Source organism: Chinchilla lanigera, unplaced genomic scaffold (genome assembly GCF_000276665.1).
Source record: "Chinchilla lanigera isolate Chin_1 unplaced genomic scaffold, ChiLan1.0 scaffold00036, whole genome shotgun sequence".
NCBI classification, from domain to species: Eukaryota; Metazoa; Chordata; class Mammalia; order Rodentia; family Chinchillidae; genus Chinchilla; species Chinchilla lanigera.
In genome coordinates, this window is record NW_004955437.1 from 17,277,167 (window position 1) to 17,292,804 (window position 15,638).

At 46.6% G+C, this 15,638-nt stretch overlaps 1 protein-coding gene across 3 annotated transcripts in view; it reads right to left on the bottom strand.

Annotated features, from left to right (window-relative positions):
- Window positions 1-2,374: 2,374 nt before the first annotated feature.
- The window catches only part of Adk (adenosine kinase), a 506,600-nt gene continuing 493,336 nt past the window's right edge, over window positions 2,375-15,638 (bottom strand). For 2 of the 3 annotated variants that reach the window (XM_013516884.1, XM_005389928.2), the window contains one exon: window positions 2,375-3,009. In XM_013516884.1, the coding sequence (XP_013372338.1) occupies window positions 2,885-3,009 (125 nt within the window). In that variant the 3' untranslated portion in view covers window positions 2,375-2,884. The remainder of the gene's footprint in view (window positions 3,010-15,638) is intronic. The other variant, XM_005389929.2, reaches the window with a different exon arrangement.

Below are 15,638 nucleotides of genomic sequence, written 5' to 3' on the forward strand. Positions count from 1 at the left end.
TTTTTTTGGTCTTTTTGAGACAGGGTCTCCCTATGCAGTTCGGTCTGGCCTTGAGCTCACTTTGTAGCTCAGGGTGGCCTCAAACTTGCAATGACCCTCCTGCTTCAGCCTCCCAAGTGCTGGGATTTCAGGCGTGTGCCACCACGCCCAGCCTGTGGTGAAATACTGACATCAGCAGTACCAGTCTCCTTGTCTTTGCCATGTTCGAGGCCAATGTTAAATCTTTCCTTGAAATCTGAAGATTGTACTATACAATTCTGCTTTGAAATTGCAACATTTCATGTTGAATTTCTGCTTTGTTCCTGTGTACAGTTCCTACATGGGTCAACTTGTGCTCTGTTAGCAAATGTAACATCAATTGGAAACCAGTAAACCAATTGTCAAATGTCACATTCCGATTAGTTTGGGAGTTGCCGGGCACACCTGTAATCCCATACTTGGGAGGCTGAGGCAGGAGGGCTGCTGTGAGTTTGAGGCCAGCCTGGGCTACATAGCAAAACTCTGTCTCAAAAAAAGCAAAACCAACCAACCAACCAATTAGTTTGGGAGATGGGAGCATTGAGTTTATTTACAGCATCATTTGGTTTATTACTATACGAATAAGGACCTGAAGGCTGAGTTCCAGAATCAATGCCTAAACTGAATGCACAGTAAGTCTTCGCACCTACAAGGGCATACATTTTTAGGTCATATTTTGACCCATCGCCTTTCCATAAATCTTTTACATTCCTGCAAGCACTGTGAGAAATCTGTGTAGTATAGCCGACCTCTGAATACTTTCAGTTCAGCTCATGAGGTGTCGTAATAAGCACAGTTTTGAATATGGCTACCGGCCCATACAGAACCTTTTACTTGCATTTCCGTCTTTGTGTGTGTTGCAGCATCTTCTAGCATTTCATCTGTTATAATTTCCAAGACCTTCACTATATTTTCAGACCTAGTTCTAACACTGGACTGTTCCATTTTGCAACATTTCCACCAGTCAAATATGCTTTTTGGTCATCCAAATCCAGGTCTGCATTCCCTGGGTCTGTATCAGTTGATTCTTGTTCCACTTCACCATCCCAGGAACTTTGTTGTTTCGTTTTGATTTTGTTTTCTTTTTTTTTTTTTTTTCTGGTTTTTCTCCGGTACCGGGAACCGAACTCACGACCTTGCGCATGCCAGGCAGGCGCTTTTGCCGCTGAGCTAAATCCCCAGCCCCTTGATTTTGTTTTCACTTTTGAGGTAGGAGTCTTACTGTATTTCCCAGCTGGTCTCAAATTCCTAGACCCGTGATCTTCCTGCCTTGGCCTCCTGGGTGCTGGGTCTAGATTTGTCACTCTTTAGAGGAAGCAAAATATGACAGACAAATGGCAGCATGGCCCACACTACAAGGTAGTCAAAGGTGGTTGCAGCTACTTGGGAGGCTGAGGCAGGAATATGGCCAATGTCAAAGTCATCATCACCATCATCACACACCCACACCACTCTTCTGTTATCAAAGCATGCATTTTACCATAATGGGTCATCTTCATCGTCCATGTGTGAATAATCTGATGATTCCACTTTTGAGCTCCTCCAAAACTCTCAAAGCTGGTTTCTCATGTGCCATTGATTGTACTGAATTGGGCTACTTTGTTGATAAAACTTAGACTCTGAGCTCCAGGTCATCCTGATCAGCCTGCTCTAAATTATTGGCATTCTTTTTGGTGAGACAGCATACTTTCCTTTGGTTCTTTAGACATTTCTTTTTGGCTGTTTGAACATGATTAATACAAGCAATTTAAAGTCTTTGTCTAGTTAAGTCCAATGTCTTGACTTCCTCAAGAGACAATTTTTTTGTCGATTTCCTGCCTCATGTGTAGGCCATACTTTCTTGTTTCTGGCATGTCTTAGAATTTGGGTAATAGGAATGAGACAACTTAAAATGCCACAGAGCTCACTGTGGTTTTGTGTTATTGTTGTTTGCTTTTATTTTTAGGTGGGAGCTTGCTGTGTTGCCAGCCTGGCCTGGAACTCCTGCCTCAGCCTCCCAAGTAGCTGGGACTACCTTGTAGCATGGGCCAGGCTGCCATTTGCCTGTAACATTTTGTCTTCCTTTAAAGAGTGACAAATCTAGACCCAGCACCCAAGAGGCCGAGGCAGGAAGATCACTTGGGTCTAGGAATTTGAGACCAGCCTGGGCAAGAGAGCCAGACCCCTATCTCAAAAATGAAAACGAAATCGAAAGAAAATAAAAAACCAAGAGTGATTTACTGATCTCCAATAGTATTACTTTTCAATGTGGTATATGCTTTCTAATTACATCAGCAAATTAGATAGCATTTCAGGGCCAGTGCTAAATAATACTTTCTTTCTTAGTTTCACTGAGCGCAAAGAAAGACAGACAAAATTCCTATATGACAAGTTTTTATTTGTATCAAATCAAAGAGTATAAGTAAGCGGAAGATTATGATTTGAATATTGTGATACAGTTTACCATTTGGGAAATTACTCAATTATCCGAAGTTTATTACATGACTGAGTGCACACGGGAGAGATCATCTGGAATCATTTGGCAAGATGTATACTTTTATACTTATTTGACTACCATGATTACATGTGGCTCCTTTATCTGTGTGTGTATACACGCACTTCTGAAGTTATTTATAAAAAGCTAAAGATAGACGTGTTAGGATTAATTTCTTTTTAAAAAAATCTATTATATTAAATTGCATCTGCATTCAAGGCAGAAATGTAAAAAAACCAGTTCAATTTACTAAATACACATGAATTTACAGAGTCATCGAAAAGGAAATAAAATTGGTATGCTCCTGGGTAACTGGCATTCGGGAGGCACTGACACACGACGCCGCGGGGAGGCTACACATCGAGGCGCTGGCGTCCGCGGGGCGGGCGGGCCTCAGTGGAAGTCCGGCTTCTCGGGGAAGGTGCAGCCGCTCCGCCGGATGATCACGTTGGCCGCGTAGTGGCCGGCGCGGATGCACTCGGTCAGGACCTTGTCAGAGACCAGCTGAGACAGGAACCCTGCAAGAGGCAGAGAGACGGGGCGGTATGAGATGAGAGCGCCGCAAATGCCACTGGTCAGACCCCGGTGTCGGCACGGAGACCTTCAGGCCCCGCGGCAGGGAGCCGCCCCAGGGGTCTAGAGTCTTGCCCCAGCCATCACCGCCTTCTCCCACAGCTCTCCTCAAGAGCCAGTCTCTCAGGTCTCTCTATGCCTCACCTCTCACGCTTACCCTTCACTCTGAAGTTAAAGTGTGCAGGGCGTGGTGACGCACGCCTGGAATCCATGCCCTCCAGAGGCTGAGGCAGGAGGATCTCGAGTTAAGAGGCCAGGCCGGGCTATAGAGTGAGCCTGAGGCCTGGTGAGCTATATATCATGAGATTCTGTCTCAACAACAATAACAAACCAAAACTAAACAACAGAAAGGGTTTCGAGTGAGAAATGCTGGCCAAATATCACTTCGTCTCCTTATCGCAGAGAAGTAATCGCCGCGCTCCCCGTTTGCTCAGGGTTCTTTCCGCACTGCTGTCCTTCCCAGTTTGCTGCTGTTCGGGCAAAACCCTACCATGTGGGAGAGGCACCTTGCCAAGGCCCTTGCGCCTTTCTTTCATTCCCGGAAGTTGCAGGGAAGTGATTTCTATAGTCAAGCACCACCGACCAGCTGGGCATTTCAATACATTAGGTGAAACAGGAAATAGTGGTGAGGACTTCTGCTTCTGACTGAGAAACTAAAAGGAACCAGATTTACTCTTCCTTCAAAAATAACTAAAATAGGGCCAGGCATGGTGGCGCACGCCTGTAATCCCAGCACTTGGGAGGCTGAGGCAGGAGGATTGCTGTGAGTTTGAGGCCAGCTGGAAGTGCATAGCGAGACCCTGTCTCAAAACAAAAACAAAACCAAAAACAAACAAAAAACCCAAAAAAACAAAACAAAACAAAAAAACTAAAATAAAGACAAAATATATGAAAGCCTGTGTCAACTGGATATGCTGGTTTTGGAGTTTTTTTTTTTTTCCTTCTATTTTTATATTATATTTGGTTTTGGAGTTTAAAGCTTCCTATAAAGAAAATTCCATGTCCCAATGCTGTCACTGATGAATTCTACCAAGCATTTAAGGAAAACAGTACCAATCCAGTACATACTCTTCAGAAAACTGGAAGGAAGGGAATATGTTTCATCTCATTTTGATTTGGTTTTGAGACAGGGTCTTGCTATGCAGTTCAGGCTGGCCTTGAACTCACTTTGTAGCCCAGGCTGGTCTCGAACTCACAACGATCCTCCTGCCTCAGCCTCCCGAGTGCTGGGATTACAGGCGTGTGCCACCACGCCCAGCCAGGAGATCATTTTAATAGAGGCAATAAAAGCATTTGATAAAAATACATCTGGGCATAGTGGCACACGCCCGTAATCCCAGCACTTGGGAGGCTGAGGCAGGAGATCACTGTGAGTTCAAGACCAGCCTAAACTACATAATGAGATGCTGTCTCAAAACAAAACAAAAACAAAAACAAATATTCCTAGTACATTTTGATCACCCCTGTATTATTCATTTCAAATTAAAAAAAATTTTTTTTGGTCTTTTTGAGACAGGATCTCATCTATGCAGTTCAGGCTGGCCTTGAGCTCACTTTGTAGCCCAGGCTGGTCTCAAACTCACAAGGGTCCTCCTGCCTCAGCCTGCCGGGTACTGGGGTTACAGGCGTGCGCCACCACGCCCAGCGTTCAAGTGAATTTTTTGTAAAAGGTAGAAAGGTAAAGGTTGAAGTGGATTTTCTCACACATGGCATCAGTCGTCCCGGCACAGTCTGTTCAGAGATTAACCTCTCCCCACTGAATTGTGTCGGCACTTTGGGCAAAAACCAATTGGTCTCACAGAAGCAGATTTGTTTCTGGACTCTTCAGGCCCACTGATCGACTGGCCTATCTTCATGCCGACTGCAGCATCTTGATTACTGTAGTTCGTAAAGTTTTTTATTTTTATTTTTTGTCTTTTTGAGACAGGGTCTCGCTATGCAGTTCAGGCTGGCCTTGAGTTCACTCTGTAGCCCAGGCTGGTTTTGAACTCACAACAATCCTCCTGCCTCAGCCTCCTGAGTGCTGGGATTACAGGCATGCGCCACCATGCCCGGCTAGTTCATAAATTTTAAAAACAAGCGGGGTAAGCCTCTGTGTTTTTCCTTCCTTTTTAAAGTTGTGTTCTGGTTCATCTAGATCCTTTGCATTTTCATGTAAATTTTGTTTTATTTTTTTGGTAGTGAGAATTTAATTCAGGACCTTGCCCTTGCCTGGCAGGCACTGTGCTGCTGAGCTATCTCCCCGGCCCATAAATTTTAATTAATTAATTAATTAACTAATTACTTAATTTTGAGGCAAGGTGTTATTTTGTAGTTTTCATTGGCCTTGAACTCACTATGTAGCCCAGGCTGGCCTCAAACTCAGGTGATCCTCCTGCCTCAGCCTTCCAAGTGCTGGGATTACAGGCATGTGTCACCATGCCTGGTTCATATAAATTTGAGAAGCAGTTTGCCCATCCTGTAAGAAAGGCCTGCTAGCTGAGTATGGTACACCTATAATCCCAGCTACTCCGGAGGCTGAGGCAGATGATGACTGCAAGCCACAGGCCAGCCTGGGCAATTTAATGAGAGCTGTTTCAGAATTAAAAAGAAAAAAAAAAAAATGTGAGGGCTTGTGAGAGTAGCTTTGCAGTAGAACACTTGCCTGGTATGCACAAGGCCTGGGTATAGTCCCCAGCACCACAACACAAAAAGAAAAGAAAAGCCTGTTGGAATTTGGATTGTTACTACATTAAATCAAAAATTTCTGCAGAGCTGAGAACAATATTATATCTTTTGACCTATGTGCACTTTATGTCTCTCCACTTATTTAGGTTTCTTTTATTTTCCTCCGCATTGTTTTTTCTTTTTTTCTTTTTTTTGGTACTGGGAACTGAACTCAGGACCTCATGCTTGCCAGGCAGGCACTGTGCCACTGAGCTAAATCCCTGACCCCATTGTTTTCTCATTTTCTTTCTTTCTTTTTTTTCTTTTTTGGGTCAGGGTCTGTATAGTTCAGGCTGCCCCTGAACTAACTGTGTAGGCCAGGCTGGCCTTGAATCTGTGGCAATCCTCCTGCCTCAGCCTCCCGAGTACTGGGATTACAGGTATGTGCCAACACGCTGGCTTGTTTTTTCATTTTCTGTTTTTTTTTGAATTTTTGAGAAAGGGTCTCACTATGCAGTTCAGGCTGAACTTGATCTCATTATGTAGCCCAGTCTGGCCTTAGACTTCTGGCAATCCTTCTGTCTCAGCCCCTTAAATGCTGGGATTATAGGCGTGTACCACCACACCAGGATTTCATTTTCAATGTGCAGGTCTTACATGACTTTTATCAGATATATTCCTAGGCAGGGCCCATATTTGATGCTACAAGAAAACAATATTTTAATATTAATTTAATATTAAATGTTAAATATTTTAATATGTGCTCACTGTTAGTATATATAATTACAACATCTGTACACAAACATGCACAAATTACTAATGTAAATATTCAATTGCTTTTTTTGTATACTGGTGTTGTATCCTGCAACTTTACTATTCACTTTGTAGTTCTAGAGTTTTCTAGATTCCACAGTGACACAGGAGGGAGGGCAAAGCTGGCTGGAGAAATGGCGGAGACTTGTCTCTTTTAAGATCCTGACAGCAGCCCGGGCTACAAAGTGAGCTCAAGGCCAGCCTGAACCGTACAGCGAGACCCCGTCTCAAAAAAAGACCAAAAAAAAAAAAAAATAGATCCCAGACAGGAGCCAGCTGACCCTCAGGAGCCCATTCCCAGGACTTCTCCCGGCTCCCACACGATGTGGAGGGCACAAAGAAGCCAGGTGCAGGAGAAGCCCGCTATCGTGACTTCACAGTAGCCCACCCTTTTATTTTTGCTTTTATCCTTTCTTTTGTTTTTCCCTTACCGTTTAATGTCTCACCTTTTCCCCTCCTTTTGGTCTTTTTGAGACAGAGTCTCACTGTACAGTTCAGGCTGGCCTTGAGCTCACAAGGACTGTCCTGCCTCAGCCTCCCGAGTGCTGGGGTTACAGGTTAGGGCCACCACACCTGGCTTGTTTACAATTATTGAAACCAAAATGGGCACTTATATTTAAGTAACTGCAGGGAATCCTTTTACAATATAGATAAACAAACGTGCCCATGACGCTTTTTTGATGTTTACTTGTTTTTTCAGACAGGGTCTTATTCCGTAATTCACGTAGTAATTAAAATCACTATGTAGACCAGGTTTGCCTCGAACTCCCCCCAAATCCTCCTGCCTAGCTCCCAAAATACCTTTTTTTTTTTTAAAAAAAACTGTGTAAAGTACATGTCACATAAAATTTATTTTAAAATATAATTTTAAAATTCTTTTTTTGTTTGGATTTTTGAGACAGGGTCTGGCTTCCCAGTTCAGGCTGGCCTTGAATTCACTACGTAGCCCAGGCTGGCCTTGAACTCGCAGCAATCCTCCTTCCTCAGCCTCCTGAGTGCTGGGCTCATGCCAGTCTAAAAAATAATTTTAAACGTCGGATCCAGTGCCCTAAGTACATTCATGGTGTTGTGCAACTACCACCTCTCTCCACCTTCCAAACTTCTTCATCACTTGCACAGAAACCCTGCACCCTTTAGATTGTACTCTTGTTCTAGCCGAGCATGGTGCCACACCCTTGGGATCCCAGCACTCTGGAGGCTGAGGCAGGAGGATCTCGCCGAGTCTGAGGCCAGGCTGGGCTATATAGTAATTATGGTTAAGGCCTGCCTAAATTAGAGTGAGACCCTGTCTCAAAAAACAAAACAAAAGCAAAGCAAAAGCGAAACAAAACAAGCTCCCACTCCTCTTGGCTCAGTCCCTAGTAGCTGCCATCTTGCTCTGCCCTAAGAACTTGCCTACTTAGGCACTTTGCGTAAGGGTGCGCAGACCACGCCTGTCCTTTGCGTCTGGTTTCATGTAACACAGCGCTCCCCGGTAAGGTGAAATTTAGATTCCCAGTGACCGGCCGGCCTGTACTTTTAAAGACATTCTTCTTTGGGAAGAATTTCAAAGTCAGACAAATGTAACAACAAAAACAGTGTGAGACACACCTGTGAGCCCTTTACCCAGACGCAGCTACTGCTGACGTTTCTGCCCCGTCCGCACGCGTCTCTTACAGTGTTTTCCCCTCAGCTGCTTAAGAACAATCTGTACTTATCACGGCTTTTCACCTCCAGGCCCTTCCTTGTGCTGCCCCAGGAGGAGGACACGCCCTCACACGGCCGTGGTCCAGAGTCAGCGTCAGCAATCCACTGTCATTTCCCGCTAAGGTACTCTGTAATAACCGCCCCTCTCCTGCAGAATCTAATCTGTCTAGGATTTAACTCTTAGGTCTTTTTGGCCTTTTTAAACTTGCACATTTCCTCAATCCCTTACTTACCTACTTACTTACTTATTTATTTATTGGTTTTGAAACAGGGTCTTTCTGTGTAGTCCAGACTGGCCTTCAACTCACTATGTAGCCTAGGCTGGCCTTGAACTTGTGGTGATCCTCCTGCCTCAGCCTCCCAAGTGCTGAGACTGCGGGTACGCACCACAACCCTCTGCTTGTGACATGGACATTTCTGAAGAAAAGCCATCTCTTATCCAATTTTAATGAAGTCATTCTCATTTTGGGTTTGTGATAGCTCTTCATGATTAAATCTAGATTGTGCATTCTTGGCCAGAATATTATATAAATAATTACTATTATAATATTTTTTTTTTTTTTTTTTTTTGGTTTTTCTCCGGTACCGGGAACCGAACTCACGACCTTGCGCTTGCCAGGCAGGCGCTTTTGCCGTTGAGCTAAATCCCCAGCCCCTACTATTATAATATTTAATCTTATAACTTAATAATTACAATCATCATTGAGGTACTTTATAATGAAGTACATTCCATGCTGTTTATGTTTTTTTTTTTTTAATTTTGAGACAAGGTTCCCTAAGTTATTAAGTTGTCCAGGCTAGGCACTAACTTGGGACCCTCCTGCCTCAGCCTCCCGGAGTGCTGGGATAACAGGTGTGCGTAACCACAGAAATTATTTTGTGTTGTTCCCAGGCTATGACATTTAGAGACACGTCCTGTCCCTCTGCTTCCACTGGTGCCAGTAACGCTGATGCTCGAGATGCTGCCCTATTTCCCCATTTGTACAGTGTTTTTCCCTTTGCGTGTAAGAGCAGGCTGTGGGCACCACTTGCAAATTTGCAAATATCCTACCCCTCCTCAAAAGCCCCTATCCCTGGGGCTGGGGACGAGGCTCAGGGCTAGAGCTTGGGCCACGTGCAAGCTCCTGGGTTCAGTTTCTAGTAACACACACACACACACACACACACACACACACAACTTCCCTAACGACCTGCGCGTGTATGCGCGTGTGTGCACGCGTGCGAGGGCGCTGGCGCTTGAACACAGGATCAGCACACACAGTTGCATGCCCAGCTTTTAATTTTTTTTTTTACTGTGAGATAATTGATAGGTTGTCCATGCTGAGCTTCAATTTGTAATCCGCCTGCCTCAGCCTTGTCAAGAGCTGGGATGACAGATGCGCATCATCATGCCTGGGTCCATTCCTGATTCTTTTTTTTTTGTCTTTTTGAGACAGGGTCTCGCTATGCAGTTCAGGTTGGCCTTGAGCTCACTTTGTAGCCCAGGCTGGTCTCGAACTTGCAACGATCCTCCTGCCTTCCTGATTCTGAACTGAAGCTGCTTATGCTGCAGTGATTTCCCAGTCCTAGAGCACATTTACTGATTAGCCCCTGGCATTCTCCTAGAAGGGAGAGTGCTACCCTTTCTCCCATTTATTATTTTAATATGCATTTATTATAAATAAAGATGCTCAGATTGCTTTGTTTGAACGGTTTATCACTCTTTGTAGATTTTTTTTTTTTCCTTTGGTTTTCTTCCGGTACCGGGAATCAAACTCATGACCTCACGCTTGCCAGGCAGGCGCTGTGCCTCTGAGCTAAATCCTCAGTCCCTCTTTATAGACCTTGAGTATGACCGTCCCAGCGTTGTCCAGTGGGAGCCCCTTCAGGCTGGCTCCTATGTCTGTGGACCTGCCTTCACCTCATTTTATTTTACTGTTTGGATTTTTGGAGACAGGGTCTCACTACATAGTTTAGGCTGGTTCAGCGTGACCTTGAACTTGAGGCAATCCTCCTGCCTCAGCCTCCTGAGTGCTAGAATTATAGGGGTGCGCCACCATGCTTATCTCCTTCACTTTAGTTTTGAGCACTTCTTTACTATCTGGCATCGTGTTTTAGGCTTAGCTATGCCCTGCGATCAGCTATTTCTCCAAGGAGCCCTGGCTGCTTTTCCGTGTGGAGCGGCAGAGACTCAGATCTGCAGGCAGGTGTGCGCATGTCTGGACTGCAGTGGGTGCAGACCTGTCCCGGGCCACAGAGACTGTCAGTGACCAAGGCTGGGAAGCACGCCGCACACACACACTCCCGGCTGTACCGCGTATGGGCACAGATGCGTCCGTGGGCCTGCTGTGGAAACTGAGTCGGCACCAATACTTTCAGGCCCAGTCCGCAAAGGGACTGGCTTGCACCTTGCTTCACCTGCTCTGTGACCCGCCCGCTCCTCCTCCTGGCGTGGGGACCCTCAGCCCCGACAGCACGAGCGCGCTCCTGCGCGCCCTTCCCAACGCACCTACAGTAGCTTTGGAGTCATCTCAGCCGACTCTACAAAAGAAAGCGAAGCAGCACGACCCGCGCGGCCCGCGCGCCTCCTCAAGCCCCGGCCGCACTTGCCCCTCCAGAGGCCTGCTGCGGAAAAGGTCGGGAAAAGCCGTGTTTGCGCGTTGCCACGCGCTTTCAGGGTCATTCTCTCTCCCTTTCTATACTTGATTTTTAACTATACGGAGAACATTACCGTGTTTAACAATCCATGTTTTTTTTGTTTTTGTTTTTCTCCGGTACCGGGAACCGAACTCACGACCTTGCGCTTGCCAGGCAGGTGCTTTGCCACTGAGCTAAATCCCCAGCCCCACATTACCGTGTTTATAAGAGCAGAAAGTCTACACAGAATCAATGCGGAGAAGCGTCACTGTCTTTCACCCTCCATCCCCATTCCTGGAGGTGAGCGGTTTCACTGCTTTCCGGTGCATTTGCCTGTATTTGTCTCCTAAAGGTAAGCAGATCTATGTGCATTTCCTTACTTCCTCTTTTTTTTTTTTTTTAAACAACAGGAGGTAGCGCACTGTGCGCCTCCCCCTTTCACTTAGCGTCTCCCGGAAGCCTCGCCCCATCGCGCAGAGATCCTCCTTTTATTTACTTATTTTTAGGGGGAGCTTCACACGCTGGCCAAGCCCATCGCAGTCGGGGTCTGTCCTGAGACCTTGTCCGTCCCACACCAGCTCGGTGTGTGCGCACAGCGGGGCTCATTCCCCGCCTCCTCCGGGCACGCTGACATAGCTGCTAATGTTTTGTAATTCATTTTTTATTATAAGGGATGCCTCCCATTTCTACAGGTAGCGTTGTTATGTTGAAAGGGTGTGCGTGTGCATGTACATGTGTGCAGATATAGTTTCTTTTTTTTTTTTTTTTGTCTTTTTGAGACAGGGTCTCGCTATGCAGTTCAGGATGGCCTTGAGCTCACTTTGAAGCCCAGGCTGGCCTCGAACTCGCAACGATCCTCCTGCCTCAGCCTCCCGAGTTCTGGGATTACAGGCGTGTGCCACCATGTCTGGCAGATATAGTTTTTTTTGTTTTGTTTTGTTTTGTTTTGTTTTGTTTTTTTGGTTTTTTTGGTTTTTCTCCGGTACCAGGAACCGAACTCACGACCTTGCGCTTGCCAGGCAGGCGCTTTGCCGCTGAGCTAAATCCCCAGCCCCAGATATAGTTTCTTTAGATGCTGGCAAATTCTCTTTTATAGTGGTTGAGTCATTTTGTATTTCTGCTAATAATCTAAGATTGCCTGTTTCCTGGAAACCTCACCAACAGAGTGGATTATCTGGCTTTTGAATTTTTGATGGTCAAATGGGTAGAAATAGTTCAGTGCTCTTTTTTTTGTTGTTGTTGTTGTTTTGGTGGTGCTAGAGATTGAGCTCAGAGCATCACACTGAGCTATATTCCCAGTTCTTTTTATTTTTTGGGTTGACACAGAGTCTTTTTAAGGCATTAAGTTGCCCAGGCATGACCTGAATTTGTGATCTTCCTGCCTCAGCCTCTCAGAGTACAGGGGTTACAGACGTGCATCACCACACCTGGCTTCACTGTAATTTTAACATGCATTTTTCTTAATATGAGTAAAGCTGCACATGTTTTTATACGTTTAAAGAACAAATGTCAAAAAAAGAGAACAGATGTCCCGCTTTTAAATTTTTTGTAGGATTTTTGGTTCTCCCTGTTGCACTTTGAAAAATTCTTTATGTTCTAGGGTTACTATTCCGGTAATGTGTTTTCCAGGAAAGGTCTGAGCAGTTACATGATGTTAGGACACACGAACACTGTGTTGAGAGCCACAGGGTGCTCACCCGCATTTCCTTCACTAAAACACAGCCTCCAGCTGGGCCTGGTGGCGCTCGCCTGTAATCCCAGCACTCCGGAGGCTGAGGCAGGAGGATCGCTGCAAGCTCAAGGCCAGCCTGGGCTCAAAAGTGAGCTCAAGGCCAGTCTGAACGACATAGCGAGACCCTGTCTCAAAAAGACAAAAAACAAACAAACACACAAAAAACCCACTGCCTCCAGCACGAGTGTAGCTGGTAAACGCTACAGCAGACAGACATGGCTCAGAGATCTATGTTAACAAAAGCCATCCAGGGCCAGACGCGGTGGCGCACGCCTATAATCTAGCACTCAGGAGGCTGAGGCTGGAGGAGCTCCAGAGTTTGAAGCCAGCCTAGGTTTTGTAGTGAGTGCAGGGCCAGCCTAGACTGCACAGCAAGACCCTGTCCCAGTGCCTGCCCAAAAACAACAAACTGTCCAAGGAGCAAAATCCTCAGTAAGTGACTTGGTATGTGCTGTGTGCTCGATATGAAAAGGTCTCTTAAGGGTGCTCTTTGTGAGTCCATCGCTCTGAAAGGGAGGGCCCACTCCCACGACGCCTTCCATCCCCTTCCACCCGGCAGGGTCCCACTCCGAGAACACAGGCGCGGCCGTGCTTGCTCTATACTCTGGCTCCTTTGTTTTTGAATAGGGTCTCACTACATAGTTCAGGCTGCTCTTGAGCTCACTTTGTAGCCCAGGCTGGCCTTGAACAGACAGCGATCCTCCTGCCTCAGCCTCCCGAGTGCTGGGATTACAGTACTAATGCGCCACCACGCCTGGCACTACTCTGCCTCCTTGAGCCCTTTTACAGTCCCTTCCCTGCTCGTGGGGAGCTTCTCTTCTCTGCTTGCGCTGATTTGGAAGAGGCATTTCCAGTGTGTCCACGACCTAAACTGAGGACCCTCCCCCTTCCCTGTCATTTGCTTCCTAACTTTATATATAATTTTTTGCTATTGAATTTAGGCCTCCCGAGAGCTAGGGTTACAGGTCTGCGCCACCAATGCCCGGCATTGTGAAATTTTTATCTTGAAATAATTTTAGATACACAGAAGAGTTGCAAAGAGAGCACAGAGTATCTAAATTTTAGATACACAGAGAGCTGCAAATAGAGTGCTCCAGTGCCTGCTGGCTTTACATCCTGACTTTATTCAAATCTACACACGTTTCCCTTCCACTCTTAACCTTTGGTCAGAGCCAACCAATACATTTTAGCAACAGGTGCACTTGAAACAGCAAAAAGGAAAAAAAAATTGTGTCTAAAAATACAGCTTTCTAGAGTTGAGATGGTTTCTTTGTTTTGTCTTTTTAATATTCTCTAAAAACAAGACTATTTTTATAATCTGAAAAAGTACATAAATATAATCTTAAAAATACACGGGATCATTATCTGTTCAGCAAATGGCTTTCACAGCAACACACTGAAGAATTTCAGCCAAGACATGTTTTATTCTAACAGTTCCCCAAACTCATGTCTTTGGAGTTCATTAATCATTGCGGCCCCTTGGGATAGAGCTTTTCACAATCAGAATAAATACTCGTGTAAATACGATGAAACGGGTCACTCTTTTTGGAAAAGTCCTTGAAGATCTTCCCCGCTCTCCGCCCGCTGCTCCTTGGTTCAGGGAAACAGGCAGTCTTAGAGAAAGCAGTCTGGAGGGGCTGGGGATTTAGCTCAGCGGCAAAGCACCTGCCTGGCAAGCGCAAGGTCGTGAGTTCGGTTCCCGGTACCGGAGAAAAAACAAAAACAAAAAAAAAACAGAGAAAGCAGTCTGGAGAGTTCCCGAGAGAACCTGAGCACAATCGCTCTTCCCAAATGAAATCTTCATCTACACAAGCTGCATGGCGAAGAGGTCAGGATTCATCTTTTCTTTTCTTTTTGTCGTTTTGAGACAGGGTCTCGCTATGCAGTTCAGGCTGGCCTTGAGCTCACTTTGTAGCCCAGGCTGGTCTCGAACTCGCAATGATCCTGCCTCAGCCTCCCGAGTGCTGGGATTACAGGCGTGCGCCACCAGGCCCGGCAGGATTCATCTTTGCAAGTAGATTCAAGGACCAGCGCTTCCCGCGGAGGGACTGTGGGAGAATTCCTCCTGGGGGTACAGGGTGGGGGGATCGCTGGGAGCGGCCAGAGCGCCGTCCGCGCGGTCAGTGAGGAGCGGCGCTACAGCGCGCGAGGTCGCAGGCTGGGACGGGGCTCGCACCTAGGACAGCGTACCTGCCGAGACTGCGGCAGCGGGACTTAGGTGGAAGGAAGCTTTTCTCCTTGGGATTTTTTTCATCAGGAGCTTTTTTGGGGAGCAGTTTTAGGTTTACACAAAAACTGACCCGGACGTGCAGAGTTCCCATGTAGCCTCCCCGCCGCCCCCCGGGTGTCCTGCAGGGGCCGCTCAGATCGCCACCACTCACTCGTGTGCACACCCTCGGGCTCACTGAGCTGTGGGTTCTGCGGGATTTGGCGAATGGATAAATGACCCGACTTCATCATTCCAATGTCAGAGTCTGACTGCCCCGAGAGCCCTCGGTGCTTCCCGACTCTCTCGTCCCCGGCCCCAGGCCTCCGCCACAAGTGACCTCTTCACATCTCCAGGCTTTGCGGGCCCACAGCCTCACGGGCGGGGAGCACACGGCGCAGCGCTCAGAATGGCTTCTTTGGGCAGTGTGGGCAAAGGACTCCTCGCGCCTTCGCGGGGCTGAGAGCTTCTTTTTTTTGGGGGGGGGGGCGTGTTTCTCCGGTACCGGGAACCGAACTCACGACGTTGCGCTTGCCAGGCAGGCGCTTTGCCGCTGAGCTAAATCCCCAACCCCTCGAGAGCTTCTTTAGTAGTAGGGCGCCGAGCCCTGAGCTTTTGAGCTGAGCCGTGCCCCAGCCTTTTTCTTCTTTTTAATTTTTTGTTTTCCGTCACAATCTCATGCTGTGGTGCATTAACTGATGGTCAACTTGTAACACCTAGCCCACCTGAGGGTTGTTGCTGACAGCATAAAGGGTAACTGGACACTCGGGAGGCTGAGGCAGGAGGATCATTGCAAGTTCGAGGGCAGCCTGGGCTACAAAGTGAGCTCAAGGCCAGCCTGAACTGCATACCGAAACCTTGTCACAAAAAGACAA